We start from the raw sequence: 27,917 nt of genomic DNA, 5'->3' as shown, positions 1-27,917 counted from the left end.
GTCCATGGGGCTGCAGAGTCGGACATGACTGAGCGACTGAACAACAAAACTATGCAACTTGTTTAAGAAAATTGAAAAAAAAAAGAAAAAGAAAATTGAGGATCAAATCTTAGTGGCTCAAGTTTTGAAAAGATTTCTTAACTGTGATATGAAGAGTGCAAGCTATAAAAATTAAAAATTCATAAATTTGACTTCATCAAGATAAAATCACCCCTTCTCATCAAGAAACAGCTATGAAAATGAAAAGGGAAGCCACAGTCTGGGAGAAATAGCTTCAGTACACATATCTGACAAAGGACTTGTATCTAGAACTCTTACATTAAATAACAAGACAGCCCAAGTTAAAAAAAAACATGAGGAATTCCCTGGCGGTCCAGCAGTTAGGACTCAGCGCTTTCACTGTGGAAGGCCTGGGTTCAATCTCTGATCAGGGATCTGAGATTCTGTAAGCCTCACAGTGCAGCCAAAAAAAAAAAAAAGTAATAAGATTTAAACACACACATCACCCAGTTAAGATATATGACTGGCTGATGAGGTTGTAAAAAGGTGCTCAACATCATTAATTATCAGGAAAATGCAAACCAGAACTACAACATGATCCCACTTCAACCCACCAGGATGTCTGGAATCACAAAGATGGACAAAATCAAGTGTTGGGATGATGTGCAAAGTTGGACCCCTCATACACTTCTGGTGGGAAGGTAGCATGGTGCAACTGCTTTGGAAAACACTTTGGCAGTTCCTCAAACAGTTAAACATAGACTTACTATGTGAGCCAGCTATATATGCGGGAGAAAGGAAAACATCTGTCCACACAAAAAATTGCCCACAAAACTTCACAGCAGGTTTATTTGTCAAGGTCAAAGCTTGGAAAACCCAAGAATGTACCAAAATCATTTTGATCCATTCAGACAGTAAGACTAGTACTTAGTGATTAAAAAATGAAGAACTTACAAACACACAACAACCTAGATGAACTTCAAAGTCATTATGCTGAGAGGTCAGGCAAGAAGAGTGCATGCTGCATCATTTCAATTACACAGAATTCTAGAGAAGGCAAACCAATGTGGAGTGACAGGAAGAACAATTGCTGTGAGAAGGCGGGGCAAGAAGGGGTAGGAAGGAGTGAGCACTGGGGCAGACAAGGTAACTTTTTGGGGTGATGGGCATACATTCACCATCTTCACTGCTGTGGTTTTACAGGTGAATACATATCAAAACTCATCCAAATGTACAGTCTGAATATGTGCAGGTTTTGAAAGATGAACCAGCAACCTTCAAATCCTAGAGGACCCTTGTGTTGTGATGTCATGGACACACTGTGGCTAGCACAAGAGGAAACCATCTAAGTACAGGTACAAGTGGGAACTGACCTGAGGGAATAAATGGCAGCAAGCCACGACCCGGGGTGCTTTGCAATTTTGGGCACTCCTGTTTGCCCTTGCCCCCCACACCCCGCTGAGTACTCTATCCTCTTCTCCCCTTCCTGCATGGAAAATTCTTCAGAACTGTCTAGATGACTCCAGTGTACACTTAGTGGTCTTCAATGTGTAAATTCACAAACTCTAGCAGTTATCATCTACAACTTTTTTCTTCCTTGATCTTAGAATAATTCTCTCATGTTACAAAAAATTGCTCTTCTTCAGGAGCCAGCTATAGACCAAACTTCTTCATCTGACACTCCCAGCTGTTCGTGCTCTGGTTCTAATGACCCTTTACCCCATGTCTGCCCTACAGAAAGCCCTCCATCCTCCCAGAAATCCCATGATTTCTACTTCTCGTCTTCAGAGTTCACCTGGTACTAATTTCTACCCTGACCTCCACACAGCACTTTGCTACCTAACCAGGCAAAGACTCAGCATCCTGAGCTGAAAGCTGCTGTGTCCCCCTACCGAGGCAGGGATGGCAAAAGCGGGGTCCTGGCCCCTCTAGAACTGTTCACAGGGAGTTGCCTCCAGCCTGGGCATCCTGCTTCCCCTAGGTTGCCACAGCATTGGCCAGAACCAGCCCCAGGAGTGAGGGGGAAGCCATCCAGTAAAGAGTTAGAAACTAAGGACATTCAACAACAATGGCAAGAGAGTCCTGAGCCCCCTTCTCAGGCACCAGGCAGCTTTGCAAAGGGGAACAAGCCTTGCAGGCAATGTAAGCAAAAGGTCTAAGACACCAGGTCACTGATGGGGTGCTCTGCCTTCCTGCTCTAGGAGTCCCAGTGGCCTTGGGCGGCTGCCCTTGGTCTCTGTGCAGCTCCGCTTGGAGGGGTCCTGGCTTCCCTTCAAGCCCAGACACACTGTCTTGGCTCCCCCTCCCCCAGTCTAGGTCAGCACCCTTTCCTGAGACCTTTCACCAAACTGCTGTTACTTCAAACCAACACCCAGACCTTCCTTATTTGTTTACACCCAAAGTCAAAGAATTCAGTTGGGACAGTTTACCAGTTATGAGAAGATACTGCCGCAGCACTTAAACAGCTCTTGAAAAGTGTCCCAAATTTGCAAGAGCAAATCATGTGCTACAGGCTGATCCAGTGTCCGACAAGGTCATCTCCGGAGCTGAAGCCCAGTCCAGAAGTGTGGAGTGTGAATTTTGTTGGGGGGCAGGTGGTGAAAAGCAGGCAAGACATTCCCCAACAGTCTCAGCTTTTACATTCCAGTCGTCATCAGAAAGCAAGTGCAGGCCACAATCGCAGTTCCCCACCTAGCCAGAGGGGAGCCCGATTTCAAGGCACGATAGAAGGCAAATAGCAAGCATCCTTTCCGGACACTCTCTGGATGATTCCATATGATACCCGTTTAGTTGCTGATGCACACCCGATTGATTACCACCACATGTACTAATGAAGAGGAGTGAAAATCTAATGAAGAGGAGTGAGATGAGATGGAGAAATGCTAAACCAAAGACGCATCACTTATACATGTCACATATCTCGGTAAGCACTTAGAAACCCTGGAGCCTTTCAGGGCACTGAGACCAGAGCACATGTGCCTGGCATCTCTGCTTGCATCTCTCCAGGCAAGTCCACTTTCTATTGAAAAATCGGACATCACCACATGTACCCCCAGTATCTAGTCATCTCTAGGTGGGTCCCAAGGTAAAAAAAGGTGCTCATGTTCAAAATTTAGTCAGCTTATCCAGTGGAACCAATGGGATGATGCTGTACTGGGGAGATACACCTTTTCTTTATTAAAAGTTGGTTACTGACCCATAGGAGTGAAGCCATTCTTTCTAGAGCGATGGAAGTGGATAGCATTGTGCATGGATTTACGCTCCTTCCAGGCCTGTCATGCAGCAATTGTTGCCCCAATCCTGGGTCACCTCAGCTGAACAAAAAGGGGACCAGAGCCCTTTGTGGGGTGGGCTTCCTGAAGCCCTGCTGCCTTCAGACAGACTGTCTGGCACCTCAGACGAACAACACGCTTCCCAGTGACCTCACCAGAGAGTCCAAAGACAACACTCCTTTAAAACGTCTTTTTTCTGGTGGAAAATCCAAAGCTGCAAATACTTTCCACTGCCAAAAGGTAAGGTTGGGGCCAACTGTAGTCTAAAACCTGAGGTCAATGCGCTAAGGGGACAAGAGTCATTTCACAAATATTTACTAAACACTGGGCTCAAAGACAACGTGACACACAGAGCAAAAAGAGGCTGAAACAAAAGCAAGTTACAACAACTAAGGAACTTTTCCTAAGTCACAAATGTGCACAAGTGATGGTCATATAACTGTATGAAATGACTCAGTCTCTATCTCCTTCTCTCCCTCTCACTTCCAGAGTCGTCCAAGCAGTGGATGCTCCAAGCAGCATGTGCAGAAGGAGCCCTGCAATTCCAAGCCCAGTTTCTGGCAGGGGAAGTGCGTGCTTCTCAGAGGCCCAGTGGGGGAAATCTCCAGCACACCCACCACCTGCCTGCCCTCTGGCAGCCCGTGTGACTGAGCCAAAGACCCTGGCGGGTGGTGAAGGGGGCTGGCAGGTGGAGATCCAACCAGGATGCAGGGCTAAGAAGGGCAAAGGGCAGAATTCCTGGTCCCAGCTCTGGGGACAGTGTGGGCAGAACAATCCAGACCTGCCAGCAGCTTCCCCCCAGGCAGCACAAACTCTCCCTTGCAGAGTCTCTGTGGGTAGGGTGGGCAGAGGGTGGCCTGCAGTAAAGTGCCATTTGAAGGCTTCACCCTGTCTCTGCAGGGATAGGGGAGGGAGTGAGAAGACGGGCCAGGCTTGCCAGCAAGCTAACTGACCGTCAGGCCTGAGGTAGGCCCTTTTCTCCTTCCTGAGGTCTTCTGAGAGGGTTGGAAGGATTCTTATTTAAGGGGCGATTCCCTGACACTCCCCTATAGCAAAAATTTCTACTATGACTTACATTACACCTGAATGCAGAAATATTGAAAGCAACTGAACCTCTAATACTATAACAAACATCATGTGAAAGCGAGAGCCATTACTGGGCTTGCTCTGTGCAAATTCCTAACCCAGCCTGCTTTCCTCCTGATCAGCACCAGGCATGAGGGGCTGCTGTTTCAGGGGGAGAAGCAACTTAAGTTGGGCACTTTAGGCACTGAGGGTGGGGAGGAGGAGCAGACAGACCAGCCCGGCCCTTGCAAGCCGAATCTGGAGGCAGTGGGTGGGTTGAGCTGGGGTGCGGGTAGGAGATGAAAGGCAGCAAGGCAGCTGGTGGCAGCTGAGAGGGACCTGGGCCCAAGGGCTCCTCTCTCTAGGAGGGGAAGCCGAGAGTCCCCAGGCCTCATCCTCTTTGAAGGGCCCAGGGAAGCCATCCCCCCAAATCCCCTGAGCTCTGAAAAGATGGGTCCTGAGTGCTGCTTCTCCTGGAAGCAGCTGGCGGTGCCCATGGGAGGCTGCGGCTTTCAGGCACAAAGTCAAATGGTCTGGAAAAAGTATGGGCCACTGCTCAGCACAAAAGCAGGGTGTCCTGTGAATTACCCCCTGGGGAGACGCCACTCTCCATGGGCTGATGTGTGGGCACACAAAGTGGGCACGAGCACTTTACTGTCACAGTCTCTGAGTCCTTTCTCAGACCATTTCTGATGAATTTTAGGTGATGTCACAGTCCAGCCACAGCCTTGATGTGGAGCCCACAGTTCTGAGTGCTGTCAAGTCCCTCCCACTAAGCTTTTAAAGGATTAAAGTGCTCTTCGTGTCTTCTACCTGAAAACACTAACAAGTCTTGGGATGAAGTGAAGGCCCCCATGAGATGATATGGGTCACTACTTAACTCAAAGCACTTGCTCCCACCCACCCACAGCATGCAGGCCCCAGGCACGAGGGGCAAGAGCACTTTCAGCTGCTCCAGTGAAGAATACAAATGTGATAAGGGGCCAGTGTGCGGTGCAGTCTCTGGGCTACAACTGCATCATCAACGAGGGGAGGGAGGGGGACTAGGAGGGCTCATCTTAAAGCCAGCCCTCCTGCAGAGCACCCAGTCAGATGGTGGTACTGGGGGCAGTGGCACAGCTGGAGTCTTGAAGGTGCTTCTCATTCTCTGGGTGGGACTCTGCAGTGGCTCTTTGGAGGCCCAGGCAGGCCAGTTCCATCTCTGAGTTGTTCCCCTCCAAGAGGTTCTGGTGAATTCTCGGCTGCTGGTCAGGCTGTGGTTTCTCCTTGGAGGCCTGATTGCAGTCATCACAGTGGCTGCAGGCACAGGGCTGTGGGTGGCTGTGGGTGCACCAGTGCTTCAGGAAGGCAGAGCACTGGTGGAATGCCATCCCACACTCTTGACACACGTAGGTTCTCTTCTCAGTGTGCACCATCTGGTGGTTGAAGAGGTTGAATCGCCGGCTGAAGGTCTTCCCACACTCACTGCACTCATAGGGCTTCTCACCAGTGTGCACCTGGTGGTGCTGACTGAGGCCTGAGCGCCCCCGGAAGGCCTTTCCGCACTCCTTGCACATGAATGGCTTCTCTCCCCTGTGGACACGCTGGTGGTGAATGAGCTGGGAGATGCCCTTGAAGGCTTTTGGGCACTGGCTGCACGTGTAGGGCTTCTCACTGCTGTGCGTGCGTTGGTGCTCAGTGAGGTTGGAGCTCCTGCTGAAGGCCTTGCCGCACACATCACATGAGTAGGGCCGCTCACCGCTGTGGATGCGCTGGTGCTCCATGAGTGTGAAGTTGCGCCCAAAGCGTTTCCCACATTCATCACACCCATAGGGCTTCTCGCCAGTGTGGATGATCTGGTGCTTGATGAGGTTGGAGCCACGTGTGAAAGTCTTTCCACACTCGCCACATGCATAGGGCTTCTCACCGCTGTGGATGCGCTGGTGCTCCAGGAGTGAGAAGTTGCGCCGAAAGAGTTTTCCACACTCACCACACTTAAAGGGCTTCTCGCCACTATGGATGACTTGGTGCTTGACGAGGTTGGAGTTCCGGGTAAAAGATTTCCCACACTGCTGACACACAAACCGCCTCTCTGTGTCTTTGGAACTCGGATGTCTTACAACCAAATCCTGCTTACCTCCGCGGCTGCTTCCCTGCATCTCTCTTCCCTCACCTGGGGAGCTGCCTTGGCCTTTCTCCCCAGGAGGGTTACCCCTGCTGGAACTTGTCTGTGGACAACAGGCATGTTTCTGTCTGTGCTCAAGTGTTTCCTTTGACTGTCCGTCTACCTGGCTTATGTTGCCAACCTGAAGATTGGCCCCTGGGAGTTCTTTTGGACAATTTTTTTCCTTTGAAATTGTCAGCATGCTATTCATCCTGTCACCTGGAAAGACACAGAGAGCACCAACAAGTGTCATTACCTTCCTGGGTCTCAATTTAGGTTTGTTCTTTAACCTCACCCTCACTCCAAGGCTGAGAAGAGTTGAATCAGGAGTTGAGGACATGGGAGAGAAAGCAAGATGACCATCAGCAGACAGGAAGGCAAGAGGGGAGGAGGTAGCAGTGAGCTTGAAATAGAAGAGCTGTTGTGAGACAGAGGATTCCATGGAAGATTTAAAACTGCCACGAAAGAGAATGTCTAACCCAAAGTGACCATGCCACCCTCCATCAACTGCTGCTCTTTGCCAATGGCTCAGGCAAGCCAGTAGAGTTCCTCTCACTCACCTGCCTGCATCCCTGTGGTGATCCTCATCCTGTGGACATCTGCTACCCACGGTTTCTCTCCTTGCTCTAGCTGGATGACCAGCTGAGGCTTGGAGAAAGAAAATCCTGTCCATGGAGAGGAAGCAGGTTAATCACTCCTGGAGTCAGTCCAGCATTAGTATCTTCAGGACCAGAGAATAGAGAACTTTCTAGAAAGTGTCACTGGGAAGGTCCTAAGAAAAGGCACAGTCCCTCTAGGGGCAAAGAGCTCTGAGTGTATGAAGAAGCTTGGTGTGTATGAAGAGTCTTAAATAGGTGGTGATTTGGGCCAAGAGGGTAACCATGTTATTATTTGGCCTGCAAGATGGGCAGCCTTGTGGGAAGTGGGGAGTTAGTGGAGAGACACTGAAGGACAGACAGAAGGCTGGAGCAAAGCTGCAGGGAGTATCAAGAAGTGAACAGAGCTGAAAGGCTGCCTGTTTCACCATGTAAGAGAGGAGATGTCTCTGTTCCTTACACCAAACCTCACTGCCTGGTGAGGGGCAGAAACAACCAAGGGGGGCACAGTGGAGAAGCCTGTGCCAGCTCTTTCCAGGTTTTTCCAGACTGGAAAACCAAGTCCTGGGCCTCTATGCCCTGGGCTCTATATGGCTTGATGCAAGGAACAGATGCTTCTAAACTCTATAATATGAAATGTACATAAAAGGCAACCTTGGTAAAAATAAGTATAAATTAATGCATATAAATATTCAAGCATAACTTGCACCTATCTTTTGGGTAGATGAGGTCTAGTTAACCCCCGATTTTATATCAAAATACCTATAGGCCTAAAACCATTTAGATAAAACTGTCTTTGAGGTAAAAGCTGGACATCAGTGGATTACTGACCTGATGGGGAAATGCATTTATTCTTGGAATCATAGTAACCAGCAAGAAAAGGAACTCAGAAATAAACTGAGTTCTGAGACAGGATGGGGGCCTGACTGTGTAAAGGATCCTTACCCAGTGACACCAAATGGTGGTAATTCTCTAGCATCACTTGCTTGTATAGCTTCCTTTGTCTGTGATCCAGAAGCTTCCATTCTGTCTTGGTGAAGTACATGGCAACATCCTCAAAAGATACTGGCACCTAAAACAAGCCATCGCTGTGGTTTCAGGGGAATTCACCCTCATGAGCCCCAGGATGAGCTGGCAGCAACAAAAAACATGGGTCGTGGTGGGGCCGAGAGAGCTCAGCAAGAGCTGTTACAATGGGACAGGAAAGTGCAACAAATGGAGGCTGATGGGGGGATGCCAGGCCAAGGGGCTGCCCACAGTCAGGGAGCCCCACTCACCTTGGGTCTGGTTGTCAGGAGCATGGCTGCCATCGTGGGGGCACGGGGATGCTAAGGGGGTGGAGAGAGACTGATGTGAGCTGAGCCTATGCACTGTGTGACCTTGTCCAGATAAGGCCCCAATCAGAGCTGCTAACAAAATTCAACGCATAACACTTTCCAAAGCTGAGCTTCTGTCCCCCTCTCCTCAGGAGACAAGGATTCCATCTCTCCTCATGCTGGACCCGCCTAGCCAGGCTGCCAGACTGTTAAGGGAGTGTATTTCTTCTTTCTTTTTCTCACTTCCTTCCTCTCTCAGCCCTCCTACCACATGACTAGCCCCTCAATCCTGACTTTCAAGCTATCCCTGGAAGCCCCACTGCCACTCTCTTGCCCCTGAGGTCAGGGTTCTTTATATATACATATATATGTATATATACACAATTTTATTTATTTTTGGCTCCTCTGAGTCTTTGCTGCTGCATGTGCTTTTCTCTAGTTGCAACCCCATGGACTGTAGCCCACCAGGCTCCTCTGTCCATAGAATCCTCTAGGCAATAATACTGGAGTGGGTTGCCATTCCTTTCTCCAGTGGATCTTCCTGACCCAGGGATCGAACCCAGGTCTCCTGCATTGCAAGCAGATTCTTTACTGTCTGAGCCACTAGGAAGCCTATATATATATAATTTTATTTATTTTTGGCTGTGCTGGGTCTCTGTTGCTGCATGGGCTTTTCTCTAGTTGCAGAGAGTAGGGACTACTCTCCAGTTGCAGTGCATGGGCTTCTAACTGAAGTGGCTTCTCTTTGGTAGTTGCAGCATGTGGCCTCAGTAGTTGCAGCTCCTGGCCTCTAGAGCACAGGCTCAGTAGTTGTGGTGCATGGACCCAGCTGCTCTGCAGTATGTGGGTTCTTCCTAACCCAGGGATCGAACTCGTGTCTCCTGCATTGTCAGGCATTCTTTACCACTGAGCCACCAGGGAAGCCCTGCAGAAGGAGATCGAGCTCAGGGTTCTTAAAGAAAAACTCCAAATACACGTCACTTTCACTTGTAAACAGACTTGCTCTCAGAGAAAGAGAAAGACCAAGCTGGTGGAATGCATGGTGGAGGCCACCCCCTCCAATGCTGGGAGAGAGGGTGCTTTCTGAGAGCACAGGCTGAGAGCTCTGGACTGGGCATGAGCAAAGAGAGTAGCAGGCAAAGGGCATGGCCCATACCCAGCCCGAAGATGGGCCCCAGCTGGGCGGTGGGAGGAGGAGTGGGTGTCATAGCCTGTTTGTTCCCCAAGAGAGGGCAAGGGGACAGGGTCCCTGGAACAATTTAAATCGCCCCAAATTTCCTTATCACCCACAATAAGCTGTCAGTTAACAATGTGCTGTGCTTAGTCGTTTCGTTGTGTCCCACTCTCTGCGACCCCCATGGACTGTAGCCTGCCAGGCTCCTCCATCCATTGGGGACTCTCCACACAAGAATACTGGAGTGGGTTGCCATGCCCTCCTCCAGGGGATCGAACCCGGGTCTCCCACATTGCTGGCAGATTCTTTACCGTCTGAGCCACCAGGGAAGCAGAAATAGTAGAATGATGGGGGAAAAATATCTTGACAAATGACAAAAAAAGTCAACTTGAAATGTCCTTGCACCAATTAAAGGAGTACATTTTTATTTTAAAGAAACACCATCAACTGTCAGTGACTAGAGCAAAATTAATACTAAATCACTTGCAAGTAGCTATGTAACTAACCTCCAAGTTGGGACAAAAAGCTTATAACAAACCAATAATTCCTCTCCAAATTGGCAAAGCCAGATGAATACAAAATCATTTCTTAGAAAGCACCTAAGAGTTGCACAAGCAGTGAGAACAAGAGGGACTAAAGTTCAGGAGATAACCATAGATAATTAATTTAATGTTCTTTTTTTGGACAACTCAAGGCACAGGGAACAGGCTGAGAATTACAGTTTGTCCTGAGCAGAAGTTTAAAGCAGTCTGAGAGGCTGTAGTAATAAAATCAGAGACATGAGACGTCTCAAGCTTATGGTTGTCTTTTCCTCTCATGGTATATATAAACTTCTGAAGTTAAAAAGGCCCCAAAACTAAACTGAAAGTATGAAAAGCAGAGCTCAGGGAACTGATGTGATGATACAAAACTTAAAGAGTTAAGGAACCTTTAAGGGAAGAAGTCTGGTGAACAAACTAAGTTTTCAGATGAAAGCCAAGAAATAATCAAAGGCAGCTGATACCTTACTAAAACAAAACCCAACCTGCACTCCATTCAGTATCTGCCTGAATTAAGGGGGCCAACTTCCATTTTATCAACCTAGCGAAGAAAGGGTGAAACTTTTCCAGGGGAAGATATAATCTTCAGGAGTATCTGTAATTTTAAAGATTCTAAAATATGAATTAAATTAACATTTAATTGTAGATACTGCAGGATTATTTATATTTCTAGCATTTAACTAAAAATAAATACATTACCAAGAAATAGGACCCTAAGAACAAATCTCAAAAAGAAGAAAAACAACACAAAACAGAACCAAATAAGCAATTTACATATTTGAGTTAACAAACTAAGACATTAAAATATAATTAATATGTTAAAGAAAACAGTGAAAGAGATGGAAAAAATACATGAAAAGATGGCATATTTCCCTAGGCAATTAATGTCTGTATCAGAATAGAATCAAAAGGATATTCTTTAACTGAAATGTCTAAAGTGAGCTCAATAAATGGTGTTAACAGGAGATAGGGGTTCCCTCATAGCACAGTTGATAAAGAATCTGCCTGCAATGCAGGAGACCAGGGTTCGATTTCTGGGTCGGGAAGATCCTCTGGAGAAGGGAATGGCAACCCACTCCAGTATTCTTGCCTGGAGAATCCCACAGACAGAGGAGCATGGCAGGCTACAGACCATGGGGTCACAAAGAGTCAGACACGACTTAGCAACTAAACCACCACCAACAGGAGAGTAACACAAAAGTCAGAATTTTGAATTGGATGACATGTCGATACAAAATACCATAAATAAAAGCCCAGACATTAAAAAACAAAAAAGTGGAAAAACAGAAAAGACCAATAAGAGACATACGAAACACTATAACTGAAGATCTATGCAGAGAACAGATCCGAACAAACGTTTACAAGATTTTCTAAATATAAGAGGAAGGTATTAACCAACAGATTTAAGAAGCTCTAAGAATATCAAGCCAGAGAAATACATGAAAGAAAGAATTATATGAAGAAAATTCGTATAATAAAAAAAGAAAAATTATATGAAGGCACAACATAGTTTACTGATGAAAACCAAAGAAAAAGAAAAAACTTTACAACCAGCATGGGGGAGAAAGAGTAAGGAGGAGATATAGTACCTTCAAAGGAGCAGTAAGAAGAGTCAGAACTAGAGCTAACTTCAAGGGGGAAAATGGCAGAAATTGGAAAAATAGGATAAAAATCTTAGGCACCACAATAACCATTTGCATGAGTTATTTTACGACAGGAGGTCCTGGTAAGGAACACATAACCAACAAGCCACCACCAACCAGAACAGTTCGGAAAAGGCCAAAAGGAGATGTCACATGTCCCAGGATCCTCTTTGCAGGAATCCATTTTGGCTAAGCAATGCATGTGCCACCAGGAAGGGCCCTGAGTCAGAATGACTGGCCAAAGACAACCCGGAAGCCAATCCCACCCATAAAACCTGAGACTGCAGGCCACGTGGCCAAGCATTTCTCCTGGGTTCCCTTACCCTACTGCTCTCTGCCTGGGTGCCCCTTCTCAGTAAAATCTCTTGTAAAGTCTCAGTAAAGTCTCAGGATGTGTGTCTCCTTGAATAATTCATTTCTGAGTGTTAGACAAGAGCCCACTCTCGGGCTCTGGAAGGGGTCCCCTTACCTGCAACAAAACCATGAGGTGAAATGATGAGGGCTGCTGGCCACATGATGTCAGAATGTCTTCCCTATTTACTGCTGGTTACAAGAGATGAAGTGAACCTAATGGTGGGACAGAGCTGGGATGTCCCCCAGAGGTGGGATGTCCATTCCCTTGGCGGAAGTGCTCAGTAGGGCTCCTGCCAAAGCTTCACCTGATTCTATGCTGCCCTGGGACTCAGTCTCTGGTTTACAAAGGACCTTGGGATGGAGGGACCGGTTAAAGGCACCACAATGGAGCAGCCAGCACTGATCCAGAAGGTGGGCTGTTTCCTGGTTTTCTCTGCAAATTAGTGTCACATGGGAAAGAGGAGGCTGGGAAGGGAGATTGTTCTGGATGAAAAAAGAGTTAAGTGGCCAACAGCCAAGTGCAGTGGGAGTCCCTGATGACATGCTAGCATGAACCAAAGAGGAATCAAAGAGGGAGTTGGGGGGTGAGAGTGGGGCGACTGCTGTCCACATGGTGAGTGAATCGTGGCCCCTGGGTTAGGGAAGAAAATGTCTTTCTCAAGAGATGCACAGTGAACCATTTGGGGAGAACAGGGCTTGTGAAGTGACTTTCTAGTATTTTAATGAAAACAAAAGAAACAGAGAAGGAAAGAGGGGGAGGGAGGAAGAGAGAGTGAGGGAGGGAAACAAGCACATAAGGCAAGCTGGAGGCCACTGCTAACCCTGGGAGGTGGGTACTGTGCTTGGTTAGACTAGTCTACTTGTCCATTTGCTTGACAGTGTTTGAAGTTAAAAGGGAAAACAGTTCAGTAGTTTCTTATTAAGTGAACATAGTTATCATCAGGCCCAGTAGTTCCACTCCTGAGTATATGCTCAAAAGAATTGAAAACATGTTTTCACAAAAACTTGTCCACCAAAAAAAGAGAAAGAAACCTGTCCATGAAAAGAAAAAAACAACAACAACTTGTCCACCCATGTGAATTAAGTGCAGAACAATTCATAATCTCCAAAAGGTGGAAACAACCCAAGTAAGTGTCTATCAACAGAAGAGTGGAAAACCAACCATGGTCTAGACAAAGATGGAACATTATTTGGCCACAAAGGGGAATGAAATACTGATCCACTCTACCATGTGGGTGAACCTGGTGTCATGATGCCAAGTGAAAAAAACCAGACACAGACACAATAGGCCACATACTGCATGATCAACCCTTAATATTCACTGGAAGGACTGATGCTGAAGCTGAAGCTCCAATATTTTGGCCACCTGATGCAAAGAGCTGACTCACTGGGAAAGACTCTGATGCTGGGAAAGATTGAGGGCAAGAGGAGAAGGAGGCGACAGATGGTTGGATGGCATCACCGACTCAATGGACACAAGTTTGAGCACACTCCAGGAGATGGTAAAAGGCAGGGAAGCCTGGTGTGCTGCAGTTGATGGGGTCGCAAAGAGTCAAACACGACTGAGCAACTGAACAACAACAACTACTGTATGATTCTATTTATATGATGCAAGATAAGATTTCATAAGAGCTTTCTTGATCGAGCTTTGAGATTATGACTAAAAACTCTTTTCCTCCAATTAAAATAAATAAATTTAAAAATATTTAAAGTATTGTGAAAAAAAGAGAAAATCTCTTTTCCTTTCACCTTCTCAGGCAGTTTGCTAAGCTCCCACCCCACTGGCCTCCCATATCAGGGCCCCTCTCTCCTGGGCCACTAAACCCATGGCCCAAGTCCCACTTATTGAAGTCTCACATTCTGGGGCCAGGTACCAGACAGCTAGGACAGTCCCTGTGTCCTACAGCCTGAGAAACCATTCAAACTAGCCACCGCCTAGGGACCTTGTGGACACTAGCTACCCCATCAGGTGCGCCTTCCCACGGCACACACCCCTTCTTCTGCCTGTCATCTCTCCAGAGTGCCACTGTTCTGTAGCTCACTATAAAAAAAACTTTAGATCTTATAAAACATATGACATATCCAGAGAATCATAGGTAGATCCAGGGAGTCAGAGAGCCAGGGGCTGGGATTGGGTGGGGTGGGGTGACTGCTTCATGAGGACAGAGTTTCTTTTCGGGGTGATCAAAATGTTTGGAAGTCGCTACTGGTGACCATGTTCACTGGGAAACCACCATCATTCACTGAGAGGCCTGCATAAGCTGAAGGGGTGTGTGTGTGTGTGTGTGTGTGTGTGCACTGAGAGGCCTGCATAAGCTGAAGGGGTGTGTGTGTGTGTGTGTGTGTGTAATACTGATATTAGCAAGGGTTTTCAGACTAGTGCCAAATTGTTTTCAAACACATCACAAGCTTATTTTTGTCTCTATCATGACCGTACTGCCAGGTCACCATCCATTTTGAAAAACACAGAAAAACTGAAAGGAAGAGGTGTTTTCTCTTTTTCTCTAATCCCATATCCCAACAAGAGAGAAGACACTTGAACTGTGACTGCCCAAGAGAAACACGTCACGGACAGTTCAATGGTGGACGGAGACCAATGCTTAAGTTCAGTACCACAAGGTGCATCAGAGGTGCCAGCCAGCAAGCTGGTTACACACAGCAGCGTCTATCCTTGGGACCTAGCACCCCACTGGCAGCATAGTTTCAAATCCTGGAAAGAAACATGACAAGCCCTGTGCTCACAGATCCTGTGTGTGTGTGTATTAGTTGCTCAGTCGTGTCCAACTCTGCCACCCCATGAACTATAGCCCGCCAGGCTCCTCTATCCATGGAATTCTCCAGGCAAGAACACTGGAGTGGATTGCCATTCCCTTCTCCAGAGGATCTTCCCGACCCAAGGACTGAACCAGGGTCTCCTGCATCACAGGCAGATTCTTTACCATTTGAGCTACAGGAAAGTCCTTTTCACAGACCCTAACACCCTAAAAGCCCCAGGCAGGAACAGTGTGACCTTCTCAAGCAGGAATGGAAGAAAAGATATGGAAGGAGCTTGCAGAACTGGAGGGAGACTTCTCCCGAGACACTTTGGCCTCTCCAGAGTAGGGGAGAAGCTGAAGGATGATTCTAGGCCCCGGGGCTCAGGTTTCCCTGAGATAGGACACCAGGTTATGCAGGTGAGGGCCTCTCAGATAGCAGCACTTGGGGCAAGGAGCTGGGAAGGTCCTAGGAGTCTGGGGAACCCGGTAGCCCCTTCCAGGCTGCTCCACCCCACAGAGGGGAGGCAGACTCCCCGTCACTAGCTGAGCCTGGCTGGGGGCCACAGGATGGAGAGAGGTGGAAACGTGGGTCCCAGAGGAAGAAGCAGAGGGCTTCAGTGCTGATGTCTTCTGAAGACCACGAGATGGGGCTATTTCCCCAGAAAAAGAAAACAGAAACAAACACCAGGGAAGGCATGCAGCAGTCCCACTGAGGGCGCGTCAGGGAATTGGGGCTTTGTCGTCCACCGAGAGGCGCGCACAGGGCCACTAGGGTTGGCCCCCTTGTGCCCTGCTGGAACTTCCTCTGGGCTTTGGTGATTCAAGACCCCAAGTGCCTCCACTCAGTGCCAGGCAGCCTTCCCGGAGATCCGTGTCACCTGCCAGCCACCCAGGGGAAAGGCCTGAGGACCAGTCTGAGAGCTGCTCGGGGCCAGCAAAGGCCTCTGGGAGCAACCTCGCAACCCGGGTCTCCAGGCTCTGCTCTTTGCGGGGGTGGGGGTGGGGGTGGGGAACAGAGAGATGCCACTTGCTCCCAGGCCTTCATGGAGTGCCTATCTCACTCATGTGGAGGAGCTTCTGGACCTTGCCCTCTTCTGCTCCACACTAGCCGAGAGTGGCTCTTGCCTTTGCACTGGCTGTTGCCTCTGGCCCCAACGATCTTCCACCTCCGTTCAGTTTTTCTGAAAGGTTGCCTTCTAACCACACTGCTTAAACCCGCACCCGACCTCTCTTCTCTATTTATGCCCCGCAGCACTTAGCACTGGTTAACATACTCTGTGATTCTTTTCTGTTTGCTTATTTTTAAAATTAACTTATTTATTTTAATTAGAGGCTAATTACTTTGCAATACTGTAGTGGTTTTGGCCATACATTGACTCTGTGATTCTTAATCACAAACGTTGACTGTTTCTTGCCCATTTCTTGCCACTAGAATCGGACCCCCCCCCACCCCGCCCCCAGCAGGACTTTGCGGGTTTTGTTCCCCAAGGTTGGATCTGCAGTGCCCGCTGCAGCCTGGCGCCCGGGAGTGCCTGGCCGCTGTCTGGGGGCAGGAGGGCTGGGACCGCTACCTCTGTCAGGAGCCCATCACGCTTTGCCGCTCGGCCCCTGGCTTCCTCTTTTCGCACCTTCTCCGGGAGTGCTCGGCCCCGCTAACATCCCTCACCATTCAGGGACACAACGCCCCACCCCCCGAGAACTGCAGGGGCCCCGTCCGGGGACCCTCAGGGGCTCACGCTCGCGGACGGTTGGCTGAGTGTCCCTGGGCGGGAGTGCCACGACCTGACGCAGAGGCGCAAAATCCAAACTTACCCGCGTCGCGACGCTCTCCGAGCAGCCCTAGAGTTAGCGGCGAACCGCAGTCAAAAGAGAGAAACCAAGAGGAAGGGGGGAGGGAAGCCCCGAGGGCTTGTTCGTCAGCTCTCCGCGCTCGCCGCCTCCCAGGGCGTCCCTAACCACCTGCTGAGACCTGGCTCGCGGGCTTCTGAGCCGTCCTTCTGTTCCCCCCCCCCCCCCCCGCCACCGCGCCCCCATCCCTTCCTTGGAGAAAGCCCAAGGCCAAGGCCACCACCTCCTAGCAGCCCTCCAGGGCACCACCCTCAGGGGGCGACGGGGCTTGACTTTACCTCTGGGTGCGGTGCGGGAGGCGAGTCCTGCACAGCAGTCCGTCTGTTCAGCACCAACTTGCTGGGGCCCGGGGCCCTAGCAGGGCCCGGGCAGCGCGGAGTGGGATGGGGCGTGGTGGGGGGGGGCACGGAGCATGCGCGGCACAGCGGGAGGGAGGCCCAGCCCCGCATCCACCCTCGGCGTGCTCCGCGGGGGGTCTGGCTTGGCTCCTTGTGTCACCCGGGGCACTTCCGCTTTCAGTCTGGGCTGCTTAGAGACCCTGGGGGTCGCAGCCAGTCCAAGACCATCCCCCACCACCATGTCTCAAGACTGCAGGGCTTTACTTTTTGTCCGTCTGTCCATCCTTCCATCAGTCCATCCATCTGGGGCTCACAGAATCCCTGGGGGGGAGGGCAGTCAGCACCAAGTGGCTCAGCCACAGCATGCAAGTAAGGGACCAGCCCATTTGAGGCAGAAGGGTGAAGCTAAGAAAGTGGGGGGCAGTGAGAGGGGATTTGGGGAGACCAGTGGGCAGGGACGGAGGAGTAGGGAAGAGCTACTGCATGCTTTGGTCTTTCCCTGGGTCCCCCAGGGCCTTGGAATCTGCATTTTCCCACAGGACTGGGGTTGGAATCCACAGCTGAATGCACATGCCTGCCCTTGGTCATGATGAGTTCCTCCCAAAGTTAAGAATAGGAAAAAGGCTGTGGAAGAAAATCCACAACAAAAAACACCAGGACTGCCTGTTCTGTCTCTCCTGGCCCTGGTCAATGGGAATTAAGCATGAAGTGGGGACCCTTCCTTCCACAAGCAGAGCACAGGACTGCAGCGAGAAGCCCTCCCCATGCTGATGCTCCCAGGACAGCAGCTGCCTGACCCTGGTTTAGGAGGAAAGCTGGGATCCCCCGACTTGGGTGCTTCTGGCCTTGGGGAGCAGGGTTCTCAGGAGGCCAAATGCAGTATAGCTTCAGGGCCCCGTCCATGGATCAGAGGCAGGGAGGTCCCCTGTGGTCCCTGCTTGCAGGTTCTGATGCCCCCTCTTGTCTTCTCACCAGGAGTCTGGCTAGATAAGCCTGGACCTAGTCTTAGAGGTATAATGGGGTGAAGGGTAGCCCCTTAAAAGATATGTGCACGCCCTAACTTCCAGAACCTGTGAATGTGAGTTTTCTGGGAAATGGGTCTTGTGCAGATGTGATGAAATTAAGAATCTCAACATGAGATCATTCTGGATGATTCAGTTCAGTTCAGTTCAGTTCAGTTCAGTCACTCAGTCATGTCCGACTCTTGGCGACCCCATGATTTGCAGCACTCCAGGCCTCTCTGTCCATCACCAACTCCCAGAGTTCACTCAAACTCATGTCCATCGAGTTGGTGATGCCATCCAGCCATCTCATCCTCTGTTGTCCCCTTCTCCTCCTGCCCCCAATCCCTCCCAGCATCAGAGTCTTTTCCAATGAGTCAACTCTTCGCATGAGGTGGCCAAAGTACTGGAGTTTCAGCTTTATCATCAGTCCTTCCAAAGAATACCCAGGACTAATCTCCGTTAGAATGGACTGGTTGGATGTCCTTGCAGTCCAAGGGACTCTCAAGGGTCTTCAATACCACACTTCAAAAGCATCAATTCTTCGGCGCTCAGCTTTCTTCACAGTCCAACTCTCACATCCATACATGACTACTGGAAAAACCATAGCCTTGACTAGACGGACCTTTGTGGGCAAAGTAATATCTCTGCTTTTCAATATGCTGTCTAGGTTGGTCATAACTTTTCTTCTAAGGAGTAAGCGTCTTTTAATTTCATGGCTGCAATCACCATCTGTAGTGATCTTGGAGCCCAAAAAAATCAAAGTCTGACACTATTTCCACTGTTTCCCCATCTATTTGCCATGAAGTGATGGGACCAGATGCCATGATCTTCGTTTTCTGAATGTTGAGCTTTAAGCCAACGTTTTCACTCTCCTCTTTCACTTTCATCAAGAGGCTTTTTAGTTCCTCTTCACTTTCTGCTATAAGGGTGGTGTCATCTGCATATCTGAGGTTATTGATATTTCTGCTGGGAATCTTGATTCCAGCTTGTGTTTCTTCCAGCCCAGCATTTCTCATGATGTATTCCACATATAAGTTCAATAAGCAGGGTGACAATATACAGCCTTGACGTACTCCTTTTCCTATTTGGAACCAGCCTGTTGTTCCATGTCCAGTTCTAACTGTTGCTTCCTGACCTGCATATAGGATTTTCAAGAGGCAGGTCACCAGTTCCCATCTCTTTCAGAATTTTCCACAGTTTATTGTGATTCACACAGTCAAAGGCTTTGGCATAGTCAATAAAACAGAAATAGATGTTTTTCTGGAACTCTCTTGCTTTTTCCATGATCCAGCGGATGTTGGCAATTTGATCTCTGGTTCCTCTGCCTTTTCTAAAGCCAGCTTGAACATCTGGAAGTTCATCGTTCACGTATTGCTGAAGCCTGGCTTGGAGAATTTTGAGCATTACTTTACTAGCATGTGAGATGAGTGCAATTGTGCAGTAGTTTGAGCAGTTTTTGGCATTGCCTTTCTTTGGGATTGGAATGAAAACTGACCTTTTCCAGTCCTGTGGCCACTGCTGAGTTTTCCAAATTTGCTGGCATATTGATTGCAGCACTTTCACAGCATCATCTTTCAGGATTTGAAATAGCTCAACTGGAATGCCATCACCTCCACTAGCTTTGTTTGTAGTGATGCTTTCTAAGGCCCATTTGACTTCACATTCCAGGATGTCTGGCTCTAAGTGAGTGATCACACCATCGTGATTATCTTGGTCGTGAAGATCTTTTTTGTACAGTTCTGTGTATTCTTGCCACCTCTTCTTAATATCTTCTGCTTCTGTTAGGCCCATACCATCTCTGTCCTTTATTGAGTCCATCTTTGCATGAAATCAGGTGAGCCCTAAATCCAATGACAAGTGTCCTTATAAGAGACAGAAGAGGAGAGAGAGACGCACACAGAAGAGAAGCCACATGAAGACAAACATAGAGACTGGAGGGATGCAACCACAAGCCAAAGGATGCCTGGAGCCCCACAAAATGAAAGAGGCAAGGAACCTGGAGCCTTTGGAGGGAGCACGGCCCTATTGGCACCTTGATTTGGGGCTTCTGGCCTCAAGAGCCAGGAGAATAAATTCCTCTTGTTTTAAGCCACCTGATTTGTGGTTATTTATTTTTGGATCTGTAGGAAACTCATCCACTAGGGAATGGATTGAGCCAGTTGATGCAAGGGGCTGGACGTTTGTATCCCACATTAGCAACTAGTAATGAGATGTGTGCTAAGCTCAACCTTGGGGAAGGCAGCTTTTGTGGTTTTGGGCAATTCTTAGAGAGCCTTGGCATCCAACATTCACAGAAGGAGGGAGTGAAAGCCTGAGGTGGGGCGGGAGCCTCTTGGAGTGCACCCCACATCCGCCACACTGTAGAATGGCTGAGTGTCCTCAGCATGTATCAGGAGATTCATTTCCCTCTATAAGTTTTCCAGTTTTTGGTTTTTTGAGGCTTTTTAATTTTTTTCTTACAAATGCTTCATTTTTTATTTAGACTTTTTTAAATAGAAAATCTTATATTACAGTAATTTTCTTTGTATTAAAAAAATCTTTTTGCAAAGAAAACTCAGGCCCACAAAGAGGATGCTACAAGGAAGGAAAATTATGAGCCAATCTCTCTTATAAACACAAAAGCAAAAATTCTAAATAAAATATTAGCAAATTGAATCCATAAACTATTTGAGATCATTTAAGTTTAGAAAAAGTAGGAAAGCAATCAATAAAATCAGCCATATTAATGAAATAAAGGAGAAAAACCATGTGATCATTATTTTGCCAAATGCAAAAAACAAAAAAAGAGATTTTGGTAGAATTTAATAACCATTCATTAAAAAAAAAAACTTTTCAGGGTGGGGAGCAATCCAACAATAGAAGAGACTTCCTTAATGTCCTGTTTAGCTTTCTGACTCTGTTCTTGTGCTTTCAACACTTTCACAACAATCTTCTACTCAAAGGAAAGGGTGCTTGATTCTGTCATGGACATATTTAGCACGCATGGACCCACCATAGGCTCAGCTAACATGTTTCTTCATTTTAGACAACTTCATGAGAACTTTAGGTCTCACAGCACGAACGCCCCTAAGTCTGCCTGGGCACACACCACACATGGATTTTGGTGCTTTCCCAACCTTCTTGGTATAAACAATTCTATTACCAGGGGTTCGAGACAGCCTGGTTTTGTTAGAGGCTGTATTGTAGGCACCATCATGAATGCCTCTAGATGCCGTCCCCAGAAGGTTTCCCAGTTTTTTTTTTTAATTGAGAATTTCAAACACATGCCCAGCCTAGAGAAAGTCATGTAACAGAAATCTGTGGATGCACCTGGCAGCTCCAAAAGCAATCCACCCAGGCCCATCCTACTCTGTCTCTCCTCCACCCACCTCTCCTTATTGTGGCAGGAGTGAGTGGGGCGGGTGCAGGCAGAGACAGGGCCCTGAAGGCAGCAAGCCCTGATTCAGCCACTCTGCAGTGAGTCCCAGGGATCCCAGTGGGGAAGGGGCCTGGAAAAGTGGTCCAGGGCGAAGCCAAGCCTCAGGAAGGAGGGAGGGCCCAAGCCAGTGGTGGGAGGTGGCCTGGGGGGTGTGTGGAGCCTTGAATGGTGTCCTCCAAACTCCAGACACTAAGGGAGTGACAGACAAAGGCCAAACCTGATGGCAAGCAATTACATTTAGGATGCATAAACAACAAGGAGAAAAGGGAACCCTTACACCGTTGGTGGGAACGCAATCTAGGACAGCCACTATGGAGAACAGTGTGGAGATTCCTTAAAAAACTGGAAACAGACCTGCCATACAACCCTGGAATCCCACTGCTGGGCATACACACTGAGGAAACCAGAATTGAAAGAGACACGTGTACCCCAATGTTCATCCCAGCACTGTTTACAATAGCCAGGACATGGAAGCAACCTAGATGACCGTCGGCAGATGAGTGGATAAGAAAGCTGTGGTACATCTACACAACAGAATGTTACTCAGCTATGAAAAAGAACACATTTGAATCAGTTCTGATGAGGTGGACGAAACTGGAGCCTATTATACAGAGTGAAGTAAGTCAGAAAGAAAAACACCAATACAGTATATTAACGCATATTTATGGAATTTATGCAGTCCATGGGGTTGCAGAGTTGGACATGACTGAGCAACTGAACTGAACTGATGGAATTTAGAAAGACGGTAACAATGACCCTATACACAAGACAGCAAAAGAGACAAAGATATAAAGAACAGACTCTGTTCTTTTTGGACTCTGTGGGAGAAAGCAGGGGTGGGATGATTTGAGAGGATAGCATTGAAACATGTATATTACCATATGTGATAATTTATGATATTACCATATGTGATAATTTATGTGATATTACATATGTGATATTACCATATGTGATAAAGGAAATGGCAACCCACTCCAGTATTCTTGCCTAGGAAATCCCATGGACAAAGTCTGAGCCTGGTGGGCAACAGTCCACAGGGTAGCAGAGTTGGACACAACTTAACAACTCAGCACATACCATATGTGAAATAGATGACCAGTCCAAGTTCGATGCATAAAACAGGGCACTCAAAGCCAGTGCACTGGGACAACCCAGAAGGATGGGATGGGGAGGGAGGTAGGAGTGGGGTTTGGGATGGGGAACACATGTACATCCATGGCTAATTCATGTCAATGTACGGGAAAAACCACCAGAATATTGTAAAGTAATTAGCCTCCAATTAAAATACATAATTAAAAAAACAAGGTCCTACTGCGGAGCACAGAGAACTATACTCAATATCCTGTGATAGATCATAATGGAAAAGAATATAAAAAAGAATGTATATATGTGTATAACTGAGTCACTTTGCTGGACAGCAGAGATTGGCACAACATTGTAAATCAGCTATACTTCAATAAAAAATTTAAAAATAAAGTGGAAAAAAAAGAATGAAGGTGAAATAAGTACCTTTTGAGACAAATGAAAGCTAAGAAAATTCACCAATAGATCTGTACTAAAATAATGCTAAAGAATATCTTTCCACATGAAGAAATATGATAGTAGAGGGAAATCTTGGTCTTTGGGTAGAGATGAGGAACACCAGAAATGGTAAATATGGGTGTAAACATTTAAACATGGACATGAATTTGAGCAAACTCCAAGAGATAGTGGAGGACAGAGGAGCCTGGCATGCTGCAAGCCATGGGGTCGCCAAGAGTCGGAAACGACTTAGTGACTGAACAGCAACAAAAGACATTTAAACATTAAAAAAAATACTCGTTTGCTCTTAATTTCTTTATTATACATATGACTATTAAAAGTTGTAATATGGGGTGGGAGGTGGGAGGGGGGTTCAGGATTGGGAACTCATGTACACCCATGGCGGATTCATGTCAATGTATGGCAAAACCAATACAGTATTGTAAAGTAAAATAAAGTAAAAATAAAAAGTTAAAAAAAAGTTGTAATAGCAAGTATATTGTAAGGTTTATAATCCATGTAGATATAATATACATGGTAACTACAGCATAAAAGATGGGGTAGAGCGGGAATGAGGGCTCAGGATGGAGGGGACACCTATGGCCGATTCATATATATGCATGGCAGAAAACATCACAATATTGTAAATTATATTGTAGAAATGTCCGTACATTTATGTGAAGTGGTACAATGTTAACCACAATCAGGCAGTGAAAAATTAAAGATATCCAATAAGTTCCCTACAGAAGAGCATTCAAGTGGGGAACTTTCAAAGATGTGAATGTATATTCACATGTCCAATCATGTAAGTTAGCTTGTTTCTGGTGTACATTGTCATGTGTGAGCACCCTCTACAAGTGGATGTACTTTGGTGTACTTTACTGTACAGTACTGTATGGAGTACGGTATCTATATTTCAAGCCCAGGATGCCCAGACTCAATCATAAAAGCAGTGGCGATGTAGCCGGTACTGAGAAGTGCCAAGTGATAACGATGGAAACAAAAGTGAAAATAATGGAGAGAGGGAGCAAGGTGAGAGGTGGTAGACGTCACTTGTTCTTATAACATGACTCATTCAACCATTGGCATGATTCTAAAGCATTATGACAAAATCATGGAACATGTGAAGTTAGCTGTGTCGATGATGTAAACAATAATATGGCAGAAGTGTGAAAAAGTGATGGAGGAGCTAGAGAAAGAGAAATATCTGTGTCTGAATGCAAGATCAGCATCAGTGTTAAGTCCACTCAGCTTAATGCTGATTCAAGAGAAAGGTGACAGCCTGGAGGGATAGCGTGGGGAGGGAGGTGGGAGGAGATTTCAGAATGGAGGGGACACATGTATACCTATGGCCAATTCATATTTATGCATGGCGAAAACCATGATAACACTTCAAAGTAATTATCTTCAAATTAAAATAAATAAATAAAAAGAGAGAAAGCTAAAAGCCTTTATGAAATTATTACCTCAGGCAGGAAAAAAGGGAACATAAGGACAAAAATTGATGAACAGACAGTGCTATGTATTGAATGTTTGTAAACGCCCCACCAATTCACCTATTAAATTCTAACCCCCAAAGCAATGAGATTTGGAGGTGGGGCCTTTGGGAAGTGATTAGCCCACGAGGGTGGAACCCTAACTAAAGAGATTAGTGACTTTATAAAAGGGACACCAGAGAGTTCCCTCATCCTGTTTCTACCATGAGAGAAGATGGCTAGTTGATAAAACTAGACAAAAATCAGTAATATACAGAACAGCATTATGAAATTATCAGTCACAGTATAAGATGAACTATAACAGGCTTCCTAGGTGGCACTAGTGGTAAAGAACCTGCCTGCCAATGCAGGAGACTAAGAGGTGCAGGTTCGATCCCTGGGTTGGGAAGATTCCCTGGAGAAGGGCATGGGAGCCCACTGCAGTATTCTTGCCTGGAGGATCCCCACGGACACAGGAGCCTGGCGGGTTATAGTCCATAGGGTTGCAAAGAGCCAGACACGACTGAAGCAACTTAACATGCACATAAAGAGAAATTAACCAATTTGCCAGCGATGGGTTTTCCATCTGCAAGTTTACTTTTGCAACTCAGCTGCCTTGCAGGGAGACCTTTTGATTGGTGGAAAGCAAATGAAGTGACGTGAAAGTCGCTCAGTCGTGTCCTTCTCCAGAGGATCTTCCCAGCCCAGGGATCGAACCCAGGTCTCCCGCATTGCAGGTAGATTTTTTTTTTTTAACATCTGCGCCATCAGGGAAGCCATCTTTGCTTCCCGGTGCGCCAGGCCTTGGAACATCAAGTCTTTAGTGCTCACCGCTTATTGATACAGTAGCAAAGAGCCTCCTCTCGTGCGTTTCTCATCCAATCATTTTCCTCGTAAACAGCTGCCTAGAACTTTCCCCCTCATCTTCCGGGGGCTTCCGGGAGCACGGCAGAAACCCAGGTGGCATTCGCACAGAGGGCTCGGGATAGTGCGCTGCACCGTTCCTGGCTGCGCTGCTGAGCCGAGGTCTTCAGACCCTTCTGAGAAGGATTCGAGAGTCGTTTACAGAGTCGGAGGAAGTAAGTAGACAGGCGGGGACTTTGCTGTGGTCTGGACTCCGCAGTTACCAGGGGTCCCGGGTGGGGGTCCCTTAGCTGGCCCAGCAAGGAGTGGAGGTGTGGGGGAGGGCCAACACATACTAGATTGGGAATCCGGGTGAGGCCGCAGACAGCGGCAGGCTTCAGAGGGGCTAAGGGAAGGGTTTCCTCAGTGTAGGGGTTCTGAGGGGAGGACCGCTGGCTGCCAGGGTGGCTGGTGGGGGGCCTTTTGGTTTGGGGGTGCAGAGGGGGGTGGCTAATGGTTAAACTTGTGGGGGTCTCAGAAGGAAGGGCTTCCTGCTGAGTGGGTGAGGCCTACTTTGGAGGCCAGAAGAGAGTACTACTGGCTGAGGGAGTGGGGAGGATGTGAGAGGGGGTCCCCCATGCTGAAACATGAGGGGAACATGAGGGAAGGGCTAATGTCTGCCCCCTGTGGTGGAAGGAAGGGGCTGAGGGGAGGGGTGGATCGCGTGGCCTCGTGGATGTGGTTTGGAAACCGTTAGGGGAGGTACCAGCTCTGCAGGGGGCGGGGCGGGGGGGGGGGAGAGGACGTTGGTGGCCGGAAGGGAGCTCTGGCTCCCTTCTGCGGGGGAGGCAAGAGGGGCAGTCTCTACGTGGGTGAGATAGTGTGAGATAGTGCTTGTGGGAGGACTCCCCGGTGTGGGGAGGTGAGAGGGAAGTCTGATTTCTAAACATGTGGGGGCGCCCTGCTTCCAGGGCCTAGAGGAGAGCACCGCCAAGTGGCAGGGTAGGGGAGTGGAGTTGAAGGGGGCGAGGAAGAGCCGCCTGGCCAAGTCGGGTGAGTGAGGCTGAGACTGGCGGCACTGGAGCTGCTGTGATCTGGTGGAGGCTGTTTGCCGTGGCAAATGGATTTGTGGGGGTTCTGGGTGGGGGGTGCTCTGGCGCACTGTATTAGGGACGGAGAGGTTCCAGGTCGCCAGAATTGCAGTGATGGGAGGGGCGGGGCCCTGGTCTCCACACAAAATACAGGTTCTTCACGAGGGTGCTTTGTACATTCACCGGGATACACCACACCTAAATTTAAAAGTATTGTAATTTTACATGATAAGTTCTCTTACCACAGGGGAATTTTATTTGATGTAAGTAATGATAATATATCTTTAAATACTGGGAAATCCATGGATTGAAGAAAAAAAAATCACAAAGGGGCTTAGAAAATATTTCAAACTGAATAATGAAAAAACACAACTTACCCAAATTAGTGGGAGGCAGCTAAAGAAGCAATAGGAGGAAAATGTATTGCTCTAAATTCTTATGTTAGAGAAGAGTGAGGACATAAAATCAGTGACCTAACAGTCCCTATAGAGATGCTAGAAGAAGAAGAGCGAAGGAAGCATAAAATGAGTTGACTGAAGTAATAATTGGGCTAAGAGAGGAAGTTGGTGATAGAAAGCAAATTATGGACACGATAAACCAAGCCATATGTTTGAAACTGAGAAAGCCCTAGAAAGACGAATCAAGGAAAAATACAAAGAATGCTAAACACCAATATTAGGAATGAAAGAGGGCTAACACTACAGGTCAGATGTACATTAAAAAGAGAATATATGGCTATGATAGAAAAAATTATGCTAAAAAACTTGAAAAATTCCTTGGGAAAAAGGCAACTTCCTAAAACTGATGCCAGAAATGTAGAAAATGTTTTGTTTTGTAAATATATATATATTGTTTTACAGAATTTTGTGGCTTGTTTTGTAAATACATTTATCAGAAAAGTTTCCTAAAACCAACCAAACAAAACAGGTTGGGGCAGTGCTCCAAGCTGCTGCTGTGAGGGGCAGTGGGGTGGGCTGTGTGGCCCAAACATTATTCTCTCCCCTTTGCATGCACAAGCCTATTTCCACACTTCAAAAGTCTGTGCGTACCCCTTTATCACTTACTTTCCCCACCCTTAGGTCCTCAAAAATGGTGACGCCACTGGCACTGCTGCGAGACTGGTGCAGGTGGATGGGCGTGAATGAGCAGCGCTCTCTGCTCCTCCTGGGCATCCCAAATGACTGCGAAGACCAAGAATTCAGGGATGCTGTGCAGGCTGCCCTGGGCCCCCTGGGCAGATACCGAGTGCTGGGCAAGGTCTTCAGAAAGGAGCTGGGGTCAAAGATTGCTTTGGTTGAGTTTGCCGAGTATTTAAGCCGAAGCTTGATCCCCCGGCAAATACCAGGCAAAGGGGGGCCCTGGGTTGTTGTCTGCCTGCCCCAGGCCCCTGATGCTGAGTCACAGGATAGACCCAGTTTCCCTGCACAGCCCCAGAGACGAGCAGTGGTTGGTAGGGTAGGTGAGGCAAGAGCCTCAGGTGATGTTGGAGGAACAGGTGAAGTGGGAGTCTCAGGTGAGGAG

General features: G+C 47.7%; 2 protein-coding genes and 1 pseudogene across 2 annotated transcripts in view; 1 reads left to right on the top strand and 2 right to left on the bottom strand.

Moving 5' to 3' along the window:
- Positions 1-5,425: 5,425 nt before the first annotated feature.
- Positions 5,426-8,386, bottom strand: ZFP92 (ZFP92 zinc finger protein). Its single transcript, XM_040265303.1, has 5 exons — positions 8,354-8,386; positions 8,022-8,148; positions 7,041-7,145; positions 6,623-6,699; positions 5,426-6,511 (listed from the first exon to the last, which is right to left on the bottom strand). Exons 1-5 carry the CDS (start codon positions 8,384-8,386, stop codon positions 5,426-5,428), a joined length of 1,428 nt encoding a protein of 475 aa, XP_040121237.1.
- Positions 8,387-16,520: 8,134 nt separating this feature from the next.
- On the bottom strand, positions 16,521-25,348 carry LOC120881590 (annotated as a pseudogene).
- Positions 25,349-27,485: 2,137 nt separating this feature from the next.
- The window catches only part of PNMA6E (PNMA family member 6E), a 2,131-nt gene continuing 1,699 nt past the window's right edge, over positions 27,486-27,917 (top strand). The window contains exon 1 of the mRNA XM_040265302.1: positions 27,486-27,891. Within this exon, the coding sequence (XP_040121236.1) occupies positions 27,486-27,891 (406 nt within the window). The remainder of the gene's footprint in view (positions 27,892-27,917) is intronic.

Source organism: Oryx dammah, unplaced genomic scaffold (assembly GCF_014754425.2).
Source record: "Oryx dammah isolate SB20612 unplaced genomic scaffold, SCBI_Odam_1.1 HiC_scaffold_23, whole genome shotgun sequence".
Classification (NCBI taxonomy): domain Eukaryota; kingdom Metazoa; phylum Chordata; class Mammalia; order Artiodactyla; family Bovidae; genus Oryx; species Oryx dammah.
This window is presented reverse-complemented; position numbering and strand designations above follow the sequence as displayed.